Below are 17,640 nucleotides of genomic sequence, written 5' to 3'. Positions count from 1 at the left end.
ATTTCTAAATTTATTATAAATTTTCCACATGTAGAATCTAATTATTGGAGGACTATCTTTAATTCATCCCCCCCACAGCTGAGGGGGGCAGAGAGTGGGGAGGTGAAGGTCTTGCTCCCTGCTACCTACCTGTCCCCCTGCACCACAGTTTCAGCCTCACCTCCCCACTCCGCTCCCCCTCCCCCCAGCCTCTCTGCTCCCCGCCTCGCCTCCCCTTACGCTTGCTCCAAAAGGTTCGGTCCCTGTTCTAGCCCGGGGCACTGAGCACAGCCTCAGCATAGTTTGTGTAGCAGCTGTGCGGCACTGCTACCGGGTCAGGCTGGAGCCATGCTCAGTGCCCCAAGCTGCAGCATGCACAGAGCCTGCTGGTGCGGAGCAAGGATTAGGGGGTGGAAAGGAGAAGAGCAGGCAGGGCAGCAGAGGCTGCATGGCAGGTGGGGAAGGGAGATGGGGAGAAGACACTGCAGGGGAGAGATGACGGGGTGTAGAGGCGGTGGCGGGAGGAAGAGGCAGACAGCAGCTGCAGCTACGGCCATGACCCTGATCCCCAACAGGGGCTGAAGCTGGAGCCACAGCAGCTGCCAGCTGCCTGCCCCCTGCCACACCCTGGTATGTGATTCTTAGACAAAGGGCTTTCCCCGCCACCAATGTTAAATGTGGGGCAGATGGCCTCATCTCAGAATCAAATAAATACAGTATGTTATGATGAATATATTATAAGGAACTGAAGATTTTTTTACATTAGCACTAAACATGCCTTCTATATTAATTACATTCCTGTAAGAAATTAAATCCACTAATAAGCAATTGTATAAATGTGAATCAATTGTTCTGCTAAGTTGTTTGGCTTTTACTTCCTTGCTTCTTGTGACACCACTTCCACTAATTCTTCACTGATTATATAGCTTTTCACCGTAGATGGGACCTATACTTCTAATGGAAAAGATTTAAAAAAAACAAAACAAAACCCAAACAAAACCGTAAAATTAACACCTTTCAGTCCTCTTTTGGGCAAGAAAAGGACCAAGATTATTTCCACTCACTGTTCTGCAGGTTACCTTTTATTTACCTGAGTAAAGAGTCCCCTTTAACATTTGGCTCCAGGAATTTTTTTTTTAGGCCCTCTTTCTTCCTCCAATTAACCAGATCTGGAAAGTATCATCTGAATCCTCTCTCTTTTATACTTTCTCATTGTTTCTTAGCTACAGGCACAGATCCACTGTTTGCTTGATAACGTAATTATTTTTATCTTTGATTGCCAGGTAAACCCTTGTTTGAAGTATGAAGGCTCTTTCTCTATAAAATGAACTATCTTTGCTATTTAATCTTAATAGCCTTAGGTCCTACTTGATTATGAAATGCAATTAAATCCTCACCTGTTAGATGTACTGGAACGCACAGCAACCACAGATTTTTAGCACACGATTGATTTTCCAGCAAGTCAGTCTCGTAAAGGCATGTTTTCTTTAACTGTTGCTGATACCCTGCCTCCCTGTTCCCATTTGTTCCATTTTCAACTCCTGTGTTTAAATGGATCTAAACCATTTTCCTGCACACAAATGGTGCAGCTTATAACATCTAGTTCAGGGGTTGATAACTGGGGGTATATGTACCCCCAGGGGTACTTAGAAAGATCTTTGGGGGTACACGCAGGTAGGTTGGGACGGAGCGCACCCAGGGGCATGGTGGCAACGTTTCCCCTGGCGCGTTTGCTTCTTACCCAGGGGAGGCGGAGGAAACTGATAGCATCTGAAAATGAGGGTGAAAGAAACAGCAATAGCTTCTCACTTGATGCAATTTCTTCACTCTCCTAGTTCTGTTCATTACCCTCCCTACCAGCAGTTTCTGAAAGTCACAGTTGACTAAAGTTATTTCCAAAACCAAGTTATTTCCTTTGACACAACCATGCCAACTTCAGTTTGTGGTTATCTATGACTGCAGCCCCAATGTGTTAGATCTGGGCCTGCTCTTAGATCATTTTTTTAAAGATCTGGAACAGGGAAATATGTTTAATTAAAGCAAGTCTTTTGTGGTTCTGTAATTCAGAAAGGTTTAAAAGGCAACAAAAGTATAACATTTCATGTGTTGAAATCACTATGAAGATACTAACTATGAAGCAGGTGTACGTCATAAATAGAGGTCTACTCAATTCACAATTTCATGGAAACCACAAAATCCGGGATTGTCCACAAAGTCGACTTAAAAAAACTTAAAAAATAAAATGCTGGCTCCCCAGCAGTCCTCGCTGCTGCAGCCTGGCTTTGCAACCTGCTGGGGCATAAGGAATGAGTAGGCTGGAAGGGTGGCACGAAGGGCAGCAGACAAGATGGCAGCCACCCCTGGTCTCTCCTCTCCCTGCTGTGGCCTCTCCACCAATCACTGCCAAGGGGCAGGGCTGCAAGGACAGCCAACAAACAAGATGGCAGCTGCACCCCTCGTCCCTTCTCTCCCACTGAGGCCACTCTGCCAATCAGCGCCAAGGGGCAGGGCTGGCACAGCACATCCAGGAAATACCTGTAAAATTTGCTTTTTATTATGTGACCAACCCACAAAAACTGGTTAGTCTCACCACAATTTATGTAGGTCCTTAGTCATTAGGTTGACTCAAGAACCACACAACTTAGCTATTCTTGCCATACAACCACAATAAAAGAGAACCTAATCAGAGCATAGTCCCTATGACATAACCTAGATAAGCACAGACATAGATATACACAAGCACTCAAAAACTTTATGTTCACTTTCTGGTGTTATAAAAATAATTTAGCATGCTTACCAGACTGGATGCAGTAACCTCACTATAAAGAAGTCCAAAAGGTACAATGAGGAAATGTTCTTGTTCAGAATTTACTCTGGCCTAAGAACACAATGGTAAGAGTTAAAACTTTACAATGAAGAACTATAAGCACCAAAAATACACAGTACAATTACAATTATTAGTAAGTAGCCTTGCATATTTTCTCTAATTGACAAAATGTATTAATTTAGAATGGCTTTGTTAATAGGACCAATGTCCAGTAGGACCAAAAGGGAGGTGCCAATTATAGATCTTCAGGTCAGTAAAGGAGAGAAGTGTACAGGCTGTCCTCGACTTGCAACGTTTTGAGTTACAATGTTTTGCACTTACAACATTTATAAATTGACACCCGTTTCAACTTTCTGATGTCAGTTTCAACTTTGCAACGCTTGATCCGACTCGATGCCACACCAGCGAGCAAGTTCGCTGCATCGCCCATCTCCCTGGAAAACATTTACCCAGACTTCCTTGGACAGTTTCTTTAAGAAAGCAGACAAGGCTCCAGAAAAACCTGCAGCCAAGACTTATGAGAAGACTACAGTCAAGAACCCTTCAAAAAGTCCAACTAAGAGCCCTTCAAAAAGTCCAACAAAGTCACCTTGAAGAAGTCCTTCCAAATCAATATGATTGCTATTTACAGTATAAATACTTGAATGTAGCTATATTACTCATCTATAATTGATTGAATACCAAATTCTGGGTTATATTTTGTGAAAACAGGGTATTGGGCCTTGGTTCAGGAACTAATCCTCCATTTATAGCATTGTTTCCTATGGGAAAATCAGTTCTGAGTTACAACGTTTCAACTTAAGATGTGGCTTTCAGGAACCAATTGTGTGGTAAGTCCAAGGAATGCCTGTAATTAAGATGCTAAGAAGGTGCTCAAGTCCCCGTAGTAACAAGAGCTAGATAAATACCTGGATAGATAGAATGCTTGTCTAATAAGGTATGGGATGGCTAGTATCAGAGAAGCAGTACTGTAACCCAGTGTTAGTATTCTACAAAATTTGCCCCATGTTAGAAGGTACAGGATTTCCTCATCCTATTCATGCTCTGCCCATGAAACGCTTCCAATGTTGCCTTTCCTTCCCTTTTACCAGCCAGCTAGTAGACAACAGAGGAAGTAGACTTCAAATCACTACCACTGTAGGGCTCTCCTGTAGTTAGCTACTTTAACCTATGCTGTTGCTTGCAATAGGAGAAGAAAAGGAGTGAATGCGACTAACCGGCCATTTCAGACTGCTGTGAGAATTTATTTCCATTTATTTTATTTATTCTGTTTTGTAGATCAGAGGTGTATTCATGCCAACTTAAACACCAGATTTATATTCAAATCTACTGAAATAACCAATGCATTAGCATAAAATATTCCTTCCCAGCACACTGGGGTATGCCCAACTAAAATTTTCTCCTTCATTCCAGCAGGTTGAAGAAATAAGTGCCCTTTTTTCCCAGATCCTTTTGGTCCAGATGATGAAATACATACACACACACACACCTCTCATTTGAAAAGAGGTATAGAAAACAGTGATAGAAGAATTGTGGCAATAAAAATTTGGCTTCTTTCAACTGACATTGCCATCAGTCACTCAGAAGCAAAGTGCAGCCAATCAACTGACCTTCTGGAACTAAAAACTTGTGTTGTCCATGTTTTACCCTATATGCAAAGAAATATTTTGCTGAAAGGTAAAGGGAGAGCCAGTTCACAGCAACATGAGTTATCTCCTCTTTGATGTCAGAATTAAAGTGATATCTTCCGATACTGGCCCATAAGACAAAAAGACCATACATAAAAATGTAAGTAATTGACTTCTTTCCCAGATATGGGCTCTGGAACCACAGCCAGGAGGTAGGCATGTGCTTCAGTTAAAGCAAACAGGCAAAGACAGGCCTGTGTCTTCAGAAAGGAATCGGTTACATGCAGAACTGCCTCCATAGCAGCCTCTCACAGATGGCTGGCAGCATTCTTAACAGCTTTTCTATTAAAACCTCTACTGGGGACACAAGCAACTTTCCTTCCATTTGTGATTTTAAACTGAAAAGCTAACTTTCAAACATGCCAGCTGACAGTAAGGAACTGCTAGAAAAGGAGTGGGAAGCAGGCAAAAGAAAAGCTCAACAGAAATTAAAAGGTTGAATCTGAAGTGGAAATAGTAAGACTAAATTAGAGAAGAGGCACTTGGTACATTTTCCTGGCTGGTTTTTTTTTTTAGGTGTTTTTTTTAAACACTCCTGATGCAAATTAGCTTTCCATGAAGAAAGGATAAACATTTATTAACATTCAATAAAGTTTCAAAATCAGCAATGTTATATACTCCTTCAGGCCTCGCATAGTTTATTCCAGTGAGACAGTTTGTACACGTTGGTTAAAAGCACTTCTGAAGTATTATAATTGCTAGTACATACCATAAGGCATATTAGCAGTCTCCTAGCGCTGGCCATGGAGTGGCTTACTGCTGTTATTAACCCCACCACAATTACCAGCTTAATACTGAAGTACCAAGTACCAAGTAAGTAACCTGATTCCTACAAGTATTTCAACTCATTAATCTACAGTGAATGTATGCCAATTTTAATTATTTCAATATATAAATAAATACATTGTACTATGGTCTGAACATACACTATTACAGAATGCAACATTTCTCACCCACTGTCACAATATTTGTCTACTGAATTATTGCCAGGAATAATCTGATGCAGACATCTGAAAAAATCTACAGTATAATGACTTGCAGAAATGCCTCTCTCAAAATAACAAATGATCACAAGCAGCTTGGTTAGTTTTTCTACCCAAAGGTTATTTTTTACTTAGAACCCAGTAAAATAGGCTCCTGTTTTGCCAAGTTCCAAGTAAACAAAACAACAAGTAAAAAATAATTGTTTGGCTTTTCTCCTAAGAGGGGGATGAGATCCTTGGGATGTCACAGCCTGAAAGCTTTAAAAATGCTGCCACAGATATGTGAAACTAGGTGCAAGCATATCCTTATGACACATCAACTCAGAACTGACAATATGCACATCGTCTCACCCACTGACCTCACATCCCATCCGAAAGGCTTTAAAATTTTTACGGTAAAGTAACACATAAGCAATTCTATATTGGGCAAATTTCCTTTAAAATGTTGCCAATTTTGCCCTAGAATGCACTGATAAGTCTTAATGAGATTTATTATACTCAGACATAGATACTTGGATGATTTGGTGTCATCTCCTGCTTGGCATAGCAAAAAATGAAAAATTTTTCATTTAAATAAAACCCACTATTCTATTTGCGGCTGTGGCTGAAAACAAACCCATCCTCTTCACAAATGGGGGATTATGATCTACCCTTTCCTCTTCTTTCACATCCCTTCTAGGCATTGGTTAAGTCCTGTTTTATCCCTGCACCCTTCTAAAATTTTGCCTGTTTCTTTTTGTGCCGATAGTCAAATTCTTCCAAGTGAGAATTCTATTTTGTTTCAGTTGCTGCACCTCTTTTTTCTAGGATCTTCTAACACTCCCTAAATCTCTACAATCCATTCAAAACATTATCACACCTGCAAGTGCCAGTTTCTTTCACAGTGCTCCCCACTTCACTGGTTCATCATTCCATTATAGACTAACCACAAAACATTTTGTCATTATTTCAGAGAGCCTACCTGATGCAGCCCATGCCTGCCTTTTTACCATAGGCTTCTTTACATACTCACATTTCCAACAGTGATGTCAGCTTTCAGAGACATACCTCTGTATGTATTTTCACAAGTGTATTCACACCTTCTTCTAAGACTGAACTGTCTGCTTAGAAACCCATCCCCAAACCTGTCCCCAAACCTGTTTTCTAAGTTTCCTTTTCATCTCATTCAAATTTCTTCTCATCTATGAGAAGTGACGCAGGTATAGATTACTATTTTTTTCTGTAAAGTGTCCACTAAAGCTGTCCACTGTCTTTGGTAACTCCTCTGTCCTTCAATGAGTTAACTACTTCATTCTTCCCTTTTGACCTCTTTAACCCACCTTTGCCTCTCAGTTTTTCCTTCCCTTTGCCTATTCTTTGAATTTAAATTAATTTATTCCTTTCCATTTGGTATCCCTGCTCTCTGCGAGTCTGTTCATAAGTAGAAAGCTCATACGTCTCTGAATAAGTTGGTCTATAAGGTGCCATGCTGCCCTGCCTTCTGTTCATTAAATATTTTGGATTATCAAGTAAATAAATGACTGTTAGTAATTAAGTCATTATTATTATTTAAAATAGTAAAAACAGTTTTTAAAGCAAATTAAAACATTTTAAGGACCACCTCTGTAGCACACAAAAGCCCCCCAACAACTTAGATATTTGGAAAACCCACAAACAATTCAGTTCTGTTATAAAGACAATAGACTAGGTTGTCCACTACAGCTGTGGCTTTATTCATGATATTCATGTTGGTTCCTCATCTGACATATGAAACTTTCCTGCCCTGCTAGTCATTCTGTCAAGAATTATCACAACAGATGCCAGTAATTACTCATTCAGTCACAATGGAGATAGCTGGCACAGAATAATAAGCTAAGTAGTCCCACTGTTTTAAGATCAAAGGTACCAGGGTTTTCTGGTTCTCATAAAGGGTTACAAGAATTTACAGGAATTTTCAGCATTTTCAATAATATTTAATTGAATGCCTAATAAAACAGACATTTTATTACACTGAAAGAGAGCCCTAAAAAATTACTTTACAGAATTGCAAATAAAATTATCCATTAATTTAAGACACTACAAGCTTGAGCTTTCAAAAACCTTTTTTCATCATGAGGCCTTTCGTGTACAGTCTCTTAAGACTCTATTCAGGATAAACTGGCTGACTTCCAAGTTGTTCTATTCTTAATTCTTGAGATGCACTGATGAATCTCTTCACTATTCTACCGCTTTCAACACCACTTCACTTCTGTTTTAAACTAGTGACAGATATACTTTCCCCTTATGTATGGGGAAATTGTTTAGTTATCTGTTGATCCAATACTCACTGTTATATGATTGTAAATAAGCTGTGACCACCCAAAGAGATCTGCTAATCTGTAGAAAGCTGCCAATTTACATCGCAATAACTTCTCCCCTTTCTCATAAGCAATTGAATCTGACCCTCTGAGGTCATTCACTGGTGTCACCATGCCAAGACCTGAATGTGAAAAAGAGAAGAAAAAGCATATGGAAATCATGTGGTGATTACAGCAATTAAAACATAACATAGCATAAAAAACAGTGATTGTTCTTGTAATGCTGTTGCTTTGTTGTTTGGATGACCAAAAGAAATTTGTGCTACAGTCTAGTTACCAGCAAGCCATTATTCTTCTATTTTCACACTTCACAATAGTAACATATTTGAGAAGGTGACTTATTCCTTGTATAGTCAAACTACCATTAGCTTGCTTCCCAAAAATATGAAGATGGCACCAACATCATGTACTTCAGAGGTGGGCAAAATGGCAGATCCAGCCAGTGGCCAGACTCCATTTCCCAGAGAGCGGTGGGGCTGTGACAGCATGGGACCAAAGAACCGGGGCTCTGTCCTGGACCTGCCCCTGCACAATCATGGCCACACTGCTCCTGGGGGCTCCATGGAGACCAGCCCAGAGTGGCACAGACAGGTAGCAGAGCTGCTCCAGGACTGAGGTAGGGATCTTGAGGCAGCGACCGCGCAGGGCCAAAGCCAGGACAGAACCGCGATCTGCTTCCTGCATGCCCAATCTATGCTCATAGCAGGGATGTGCTGGCAATGAATCATGGCTCTGTCCCGGCACTGGTCTGCCCCAAGATCCCAGGGTCTTCCTTCCCCTGCCTGCCCATCTCACTCCCAGCCACAGGCCCATCTCAGCTACCCGGTTCTGCCCCTGGTGGTGGATGTGGGGTGGGTAGGCTGGGGTGTCAAGGCAGTGGGGTTGGGTCTGGTGGTGGCAGCCAGAAAAAGCCGTTGCCGAAGGGGCTGCTGGGAAATGGAGTCTGCTGTGGGCCCTATCTAGCCTGTGGGCTGGACTTAGCCCACCCCCATGTACATAGTATTTTGTCAGTGTCTCAAATTCAAACCTTAGAAATGGAACAAATTCCTCCAAAACAAAAATCTAGGTTGACATTGGAAAATATAAGCACTTATATATCACTTTGTCAAACGGAAAAACTTGTTGTATGCCTGGAAATCAGCAACTGTTCATTTAATTTGATTCCGAATCATACTGGCTTACTAGAAATAAGTGTGCTCGCTCGGAGGAGGAAGGATTATGCCAAACTTTATTTGGATGCTACTAAACTGCAGTTAGAACTGTACAAAACAATTTAGTGTGACATGACCCTAAACATACAGCTCCATTTTGCAATGTTGCAAGGACCTTAAAAATGTGTTTCAGAAACAAACCAAAACCCTGGCTACGCTGCTCAATCAAGCAACTCCCAAATATAATTCCACTTTAAAACATTTGTGAACATAATTAAACTCTGTAAACAAGAGAAAGAAAACACTGTTGGCTATAGATGATATATGCCTTGCCTTCCTGCAGCTCTTACTGAAAGAAGAAAACCAAAGACAGTGTAAAGGGCAAAAATAATTACTTTCACAAGGGGTATAACTTCCTAGCCTTTGCTAACTGGACCATTGATAACGAGCATTTCACTTTCCATTGGATAGTCCATTTGGAAAACATTTAAACATTGACAGCATTATCCAAATATACTGTAGATTTATTAGCAAGAGGATATTTTTCAATTAATATGTCATGCTTAAAAGGGCTTTTAATATAGAAAATGCATGTGAATCCCCATATTTCATGTTGTTCCAGCATTTACAGTTAATTAACTTGTTTTATTTTTTACAAGATCCCTTTGAACAAAATGGATGGCATTTCAGCTTCTTCACAGAACTATGCCTTCACTTCATATGTTCTTAAGAATAATTCAAATACCATTACAGAACTACAGACTCTCTATTAGAAGTGACCAGTGTACACTCACTCATGTTTAAGGCAGCCATTCCACCTTGGGGTGCCGCTGGATACACATTTGGTACATTAGTTGTCATGAAATCTGCGATCTGCTGTAAAGCCAATAAGCCTGTTGGGTTCTTTCCTTTCTTAAACTGCTCCTGGATCATGGATTCCAACTCTTCACAAAATGCCTACCAATAAAATATTGCAAGTTGTTAAATATGATATAGCTGAAGAACTTAAAACTACTCACACTCTTTCCCTTGCCTCTTTTTTAGCACTCCTCAGATGAAAGCCTTGTGTACACCTTCCCAGTTCTTGCCTACAGTCAAAGCGGAGGCAAAATTACTGGGCCTGTGCTGCTGCTTTTAAAACTCTGTTCTTTGAAATTCCAGATTACATGAGATTTGGGGCATCCAAGGGGTTATATGAATTTGGAAAATTCACTTTAGGTACTAGGGAAATTCTGACATGCTTATGAGAAGCTTTCCTGGAACAACAGGCAGGAGATGCAATCACCTTGAGAAGTCTCAAAGAGAAGGGGGGGAGTACTAGGAACCATTAAGGCATCTAAGAACAGAGAAGAAAATAGTCACTCGTATCTAAGGCTGTGCCTACACTCTAGTTTTTATGGTTTGTTTGCAGTTTTTTTCCTTTTTCTGGCACAAGAAGTTTCCCACGACTGTTACTATTATTTCTATTCCTCATTTGGGAAGGAGATTGGTAAGACATGAAGTGGAAAGAAAAAGCTTAGGAGGCGGTGGAATGAATTAGAACAGTGGTGTTAGCAGGCAGATCAGTACAATACGGCTGCTGCCCATCTGAAAGGTGACAACCATAATTAAAACATCACAAATGTGCATCCCGATTCTTTTTAATAAAGACATTTCACAAAAGGTTTTCTCTCGAAACCCACTCAGTAGTTATGCAATGACTAAACTGCAGAAAGAAAGGAATGCCATTTTAGCAAAGAGCTTGCATTTCATCAAGGAAACATCTCTAAATACCACAAATTTTAAATCAATCACATTTTAGCCCCTGGCTATCCGTTCAGAATAAGTCTATTGCACATGCCAAGTTATAAGGGACAGGGCAAATTAAGCAGAAAAAATATTTCTGGCCTGGTTAAACAACCATTAAAGAGCTGTAATAGTTATCAATTATCTGATGCAAACACTAATAAGAAAGGAGATATTTAAAACGGAAGAACAGAAATTCAAGCAGGAGTAAAGGATGAAATTATGAAGAAAGTGAGGAAGACTTCTGTTTGGTATTTAACCCACAGTGAGTGTGTGGCAATGGCCATGTAAAGATGCTCCTTTTTCCTGGGAGAATTGCTGTTCTCCCAGTAGAAACCATGAGCATACAGATGTTCCAGCTCTTTCATCTGGAACAAAAACAGCAGTTCCAAGAGTTCCAAATGGCAGCTCAAACTCCAACCAGCTAGAAGTCACTCCTGGAAGAAACTTTCCCACAAGAATGAGACTGCTGTGCCTCCCAGAGATCAGGTGAAGACATGGGGGGCAGCTGCTCCCACATCTCCTGTAGACCAGGAGAGGAAGGGAGGAGCAGCTGCCTCCACACTAGCTCCTCAAAAACCAAAAGTCCCTGGCACCAGGAGCTGAGCAGGAAGGAGTGCCATTAGATCCCTGCCTGCTTTGTGCACCCAGCTGCTCCAGGTCCCCCAAGAAGGGGAAGACTGGAACAGCCAACATTTTCCCTAAATTGCGATCACTCTGGTCTTGGAAAGGCATAAGAAGCAGGAGATAGGGGGCAGTTGCAGGCTGAATGCTTGGACAAGAGGGGATATTGTAAAGTTCCCTCTTCCTGAATCATTTTCAGTGGTGAAAATGATTGTTTGTAGGCAGCCACTGTCTCAGCAACAATCAAGATTATACTGCAACAAGTCACTTGCAACAATCAAGATTATACTGGATAACAAACAAGAAATTATACTACAAAGAACACTTTTAAATGGACAGGGAGACAGACTAGATTATCAAAAAAAGCCTTAGGCCTCTCAAATTTCTACAAAAGTGTGAAACACGTTGTGGTGTAATTTAAAGAATATAATCTCTCTCTCTCTCAAGACAGTCACTGCATTTTCTTACTGGGCTTTGCAGAATCATGGAGACTCTCTTCTTTTGTTCCATCATGTTGAAATCTTGACGAAGGTCAGGTGCCATATTCCTCTCTCGCAAGTACTCTGGGTTATTCTCATCAACTCGATCAAAATACCTCTCCTTATGAGGGGCTGTTGTTGGGGGTGGTGAAGTCACCACCGCTGCACCAGAATCACCATTCATAGCACACTTTTAAGGGTCCTACAGAAAAATCAAATGAAAGGGAAATTATAAATAGCAATGCATGATTAAACAAGCCGAAACAGCAATAAACATCTGTGTTCACTTATGCATTTGTTATGTTAAAGGAAGAAAAGAACAAAATGATTCTGGACTGCACAGTGCACAAGTCACGGTTGTACAGTTAGATAGCAGACTTGGTAAATGCACATATTTAAAAGACACATGAAATATAATGGTTTATATTTAACAATTTAAATGAAGTTTACTGAAGAACTGACAATGTACTGGAAAAATTATTTCATACTATTGTCAAACAGAAATTACTCATGAGGATTTCTTTTAGCAGCACGTGTTAGTATAGTCCTGTTCCAACAGCATCAAACTATGAGATGACATTTTAAAGTACAACAGTTTACAAGCTTAAAGAGTTTTCTTTTTTTTCCCCCATGTGGGAAAAGTACACACTCTAAAGTAAAATGAAACTCAGATTCAAAAGCCCAAAAGCATACTTTACTTAAAAATGCATCATTTTTAAATGGGTGTATGTCTGAATAGGGTAAAGTAGCTCTTGGAGCTATATGATCACAGCAAATTGTTATTGTATAATTACAGCCTTTTATACAAACAATTACTAAAAATCAGAAGTTGTTTTCAGAAGTACAGAGCTCCTATGAATCCTACTGAAATTATTTAGATACTGGAGCTCAGCATCTTTAAAGTCTCCAAAATGCCCTGGTCTGACTTCTTCAAGGGTAAAGTGAACATCGTATTTAATACAACTTTATAAAAACTTGATTTAATTCATTTGAAACTCAAGAATCATTAAAACTATACTGCATATTCTTGCTAACACTGAAGAGTTAACATACCACAAAACAGTAATAACTCTCAAAATAATTTAAGAAAATATATCCAAAAATACAAATGTGAAAATCTGGTATTATTTGCTTTTCACAGAACTGTAGTTATTTTGGGCTTGTAACAGAAGCCTTCACTACAGCATTAGAGTGCTTTTCTGAAAAGCTGGTACTTGGAGGGAGGGTGTGTGTGAAAAATACCTTGAGATTTATCTAAGATTGTCCAGGGTAACACAGTGACTATAGGCACACTTGACAAAGCATGAAAGTTTAGTTGATGCTGCTCACCCCACCCATTTCCTTTTACACCCAGCCTGCCACCTCAATATTACATAGATTGCCTGTATATAACAACATCACAACCTTCATTCAAATCCCTTCTGAAAACACTTCCGGAGAGATTTCCTGAAAGCCAGTTAAATAAAATCAACTCTGAAGCATTCCTGAAACCGGACCCTCCAATACCTGACTGTCTAGCCTATAATGTTATTTGCATTGCAATGTCTATCAAGTCTAAATCTAAGCTTTTTCGAGAAGCAGTGCCCGGTTTTCCTCTACCTATCTATAAAACTGGACAAAGCAACTTTTTAAAAGAAATCACTACATACTGTAGATTCCACAGTTGCAAAGCAGATGTTTGATGAATAATAGCTCATGTTAATCAGTAGAATGTCACAATTATAATACAGTCAACATATTCAATGCTTGAAACCCCCGATTTCAGGCAGAGATTCTGCCTCCCACCCCAAAAAAACCCAGGGTAACAGGACCTACTATTATTTTCCCTAAAGAAAGGGAGAAAAAGGAGCAGAAAAATGCTGCCCTTTTAATAGAAAGAGATGCAGGCAAGTAAGGTGGAATAATTTAAAACATAATCATAATTTAAATCATCAAGCAGAAAACCTTAAGCAAAAACCTTGGTATACACATTTATATTTTCTATTTATTTCTCTTAAACAAATGTTGATAATCATGGAAACATGCTGATAAACAGACTCTTCTTACTGAACTGAACACTTCTTTTTCTGACTAGAATAATCGACTACAACTATGCATCTTTATCACACTGGTTATACACCTTAACATGAATTTATCTGAAAATAACTAAATTATACTTTTCCTTTGTCTCATTTTGTTCTTATTGGTCTCAAATTTTATTTGGAATTTCGTTAGAAAAGCGTAAAATGAATTTTTGATTAGCAAAATAAAATTACCTTGTTAAATAATAAAATCCCAAATAATTTCTCAAATTTGAGTGAACTAGTCAATAACTTGAATTACATGAACTGAATGAAGAAAAGATTTTCTTTACCCTTGCTGGAAAAAACTAGTTCCAGATGATTAATTAGCGATTCAGTGGCTTGAATTTCTTTTAAAAATTCCAAGCAAATATGTATTGGTTCATATTTTTATTTATTCAAATAGATCATAATATAGGCATTACTATGTCATAATTTTACATAGCTTTTTAAGAATAATATATTTACATTACAAAACTGACTGAAATAAAACAGACTAATTATTATCCACCCTGAAGAAAGCAGGCCAAGAGTTGACATTACTTTGTGGGTTTCGTTTTTGGTTTGTTTTTTTTTTTAAGAGAGGAGGTTTGATACCAAGAACCTTTATTTCTGACCCCTTTGCAGGAAGGGGTGTGTGCAGGTACAGGGCACTATGAAAACTGGTATCCTTTATGAGGACAAGAAGAAATGTAGCTGCTGTTTTCTCTCAAGAAGGAAGGGAGGGAAGGAAAAAAAATTGAAGTGAAATGATAAGCCACTCACATACATGCTTTAATCTGTGACTGCCCAAGAAAGAGGGCATGAGCATCCTGTACAGCTTCAGTGCTGAAAACTGGAAGAGCCCCAGTGGTACGGCAGAACTAACTGTACTTGGAGCCTGCAGAACTCACAGAATACGCCTGTGGCAGCTACGAGCAGCTTCTGCTGGTGCACTTGCTCCAGTGCTGTCGTAGGACTCTGACAGCAAAACTGAAACCTGGCAGGAAGATGATCTTTGAAGACAGCTTTCAAATTACCTTTATACCAAGACCATTTTCATACACAAGCTGTAAAAAAACCTGACTTTATGGCGTTGGAAGGAGGTACCACTGAATGCTTTTGAACAGTAATCCGGATATGCTCGGTAATACACTTTATTGGATGAACTATATAACTGGGAAAGATATTAAATGTGCTTTCAGGAACTAAATCTCCTTCCTCCCTCAGGTGGTCTGTATCTGAGCAAACTATATACCACTATAGGAATGAGAGCAGATGAAATTTATCATAACAGTTTTTGGTCTCCAAGCAGAAGCCCACGTAAAGGGCAGGTACATGTAACAGAACAGAACCACCAGTCCTGCCAGTTACAGAAGCTTCTACTCAGTTACTGCTACTTCCTGTATTTTCAAGGAAAAAAACTTTTTCTTCATTAACACTTTGGGAAAAAAAAGTATCTTATTTTGGGACATGCTGCATGTGACAAAATACAGTATCTTCATTAATGATCTGGAGGATGGGATTGAGCATACACTTAAAAAATGTGCAGATGACACCAAGTTGGGCAGAGTTGCAGGCACTCTGGAAGGTATTGATTATGACCTTGAAAAATTAGAGAAAGTCTCTGAAATCCATCGAATGAAATTCATAAGGACAAGGGCAAAGCCATGCACTTTGGATGGAACAATTACATGCACAAAAAGTGGCTGTGGAAATGACTGGCTACAGTGCATTACTGCAGAAAAAGTACTGGACCTCACATAGAACCTGACCCCCCAATACCACGCTGAGCTATGTTAACAGGAGTGTCACTTGCAAGTCAAGGGGAGGGATTCTTCTGCTTAATTTGGCACTGATAAGGCCCTCACACCCAGAGTACTTTGTCCATGTTAGGGATCCATGCTTCAAAATGTAGACAAATTGGAAAAAATTCAATACAGCAACAAAAATAATCAGAGGTCTAGGAAACAGGATTTAAAGCTAAATGGTTAAAATAACAGGAATAACCTAGTCTAGGGAAGAGAAGACTGAAGAGGGACTTGATAACAGTCCTCAAATATTTGAAAGGTGGTTACATGAGGAATGGAGATAAGACTATTCTTTGCAGCTGCAAGGGGCAACAGTCTTAAATTCGTGCAAAGGAAATGTAGGTTGGATAGTAGGCAGAACTCTCTCACTGAGGGAAGCTGAGCACTGGAACAGGCTATACAGAGAGGCTGTGCAACATCCATCCTTGGAAGTTCCTGAGAGCAGGTTAAAACATTTAACAAGGAGAGTTTAGCCCAGAGGTGGCCAAAATGAAGACCGGGGGCCAGATGCGGCCCACCAGGCCCTTCTATCCTGCTCACGGGGCCCCTAAAAACTTTAGAAAATTATTATTTGCCTGTCATGTGGCCCTCAATTGTTTGCCAAAACTCAGTAAGTGGCCCTCTGCCCGAAATAATTGCCCACCCCTGGTTTAGCCTGTCTTGAGCAGGGGGTTGTTTAATACTAGGGTCAGCCTGCAAATAGACTGGATGTGGCCTGATGTATTAATGGTACACTAAGACTCAGCTGTCCAAACTGTTGTGCTTGCTTCAGCCATCCATGGTCTGGCTGAGGGCTGCTCACCATTACAGCCAAATCAGCCACTCAACTGCTGATCACCAGTTTGTCCTGGCATGCTTTTTCAGCTGAGACTACATTAGGAGAATAATAGAATGGCCTTCTGCATAGAGCAGGGACAACCAAAGAAGCTAGAAGGGTCACAAGCTGTGGCCCATGCTGGTAAAAGGTTGTCAGCTTAGACTAGATCTCCTGAGGTTCCTTCCAGCCCTACGTTCCTGTGATTTTTAACAATATTTTTCAATTTAAGAATCTCCCTTTTTAACTGGAGCAGTAGCACAATTTGCAAGATCCTAAAGATCTTACCCAAGGCAGAAGTTAGCCAGCCCACATGATATGCAGTAGTGGCAGATGTACTAGAATAGGAAATGGTGTAAAGCAGGGCTGTAACTGGCAGCCCACGAGGGATTAACAAGCAGCCCACAGGCTCCCACATGGCTGTCATTCCCCTCGTCACTCTTGCTGCTGCTCTCTGGAGCAGGGAAACATGGCCGGAGGGGACCCACACAGCAGCACCAGCAGGTTGCATTTGCATAGACATGTGTCTGCATGTGTGTGTGGAATCACATGGCAGGGGGACAGGACTTTTACTGCTCATGGGGTAGGAGACTTGCCTCTGTGGTGACAGCAGGGGAAAGGCGGGGGACTCCTGGCAGCAGGGGGAGGGATTGGAGGCTCATTCACCGAGTGGCAGCAGCAGGGACTGTGCACAGCATTTGGCCCAGACTATGTGCCCCTGGCCAGTCTAAAGTTGGACAGTCCTGGTGTAAAGGTTGGTAGATGGAAATGAAGAAGGAAGGGAAATGGTTTCAATTAAATGAAGAACTTTAAGGTTTTGTTTTTTGTTTTTTTTTTAAGGGTTAGAAGGGACCTTGGAAGATCATTGAGTTCAGTCCCCCACCCGAAGGGCAGGAAGTCAGCTGGGGTCATAGGATCCCAGCAAGATAAGAATCCAATTTGCTCCTGAAGGTGTTCGATGTAGGTGCTTGAACCACCTCCAATGGCAGACTGTTCCAGACCTTGTGGGCTAGGACAATAAAGATATTCTTCCTTATGTCCAGCCTGAAACGGTCTTGCAGGAGTTTATGACTGTTCGACCTCGGCATTCCTTGGGGTGCTCTGGTGAACAAATGTTCCCCCAG

At 40.5% G+C, this 17,640-nt stretch overlaps 1 protein-coding gene across 8 annotated transcripts in view; it reads right to left on the bottom strand.

Moving 5' to 3' along the window:
- Nucleotides 1-17,640, bottom strand: part of ADD1 (adducin 1) — a 113,304-nt gene that overhangs the window by 38,841 nt on the left and 56,823 nt on the right. For all 8 annotated transcript variants that reach the window (XM_019552668.1, XM_019552671.1, XM_019552672.1 and 5 more), the window contains exons 2-5: nt 11,842-12,054; nt 9,759-9,921; nt 7,784-7,935; nt 2,777-2,857 (exon numbers count right to left, since the gene is read on the bottom strand). In XM_019552668.1, coding sequence (XP_019408213.1) covers nt 2,777-2,857; nt 7,784-7,935; nt 9,759-9,921; nt 11,842-12,036 — 591 coding nt within the window. In that variant the 5' untranslated portion in view covers nt 12,037-12,054. The remainder of the gene's footprint in view (nt 1-2,776; nt 2,858-7,783; nt 7,936-9,758; nt 9,922-11,841; nt 12,055-17,640) is intronic.

Source organism: Crocodylus porosus, unplaced genomic scaffold, assembly GCF_001723895.1.
Source record: "Crocodylus porosus isolate Cpor-Errol unplaced genomic scaffold, CroPor_comp1, whole genome shotgun sequence".
Taxonomy (NCBI): Eukaryota; Metazoa; Chordata; order Crocodylia; family Crocodylidae; genus Crocodylus; species Crocodylus porosus.
Note: the sequence above shows the minus strand (reverse complement) of the source record. Positions and strands in the feature narration are given on the sequence as shown.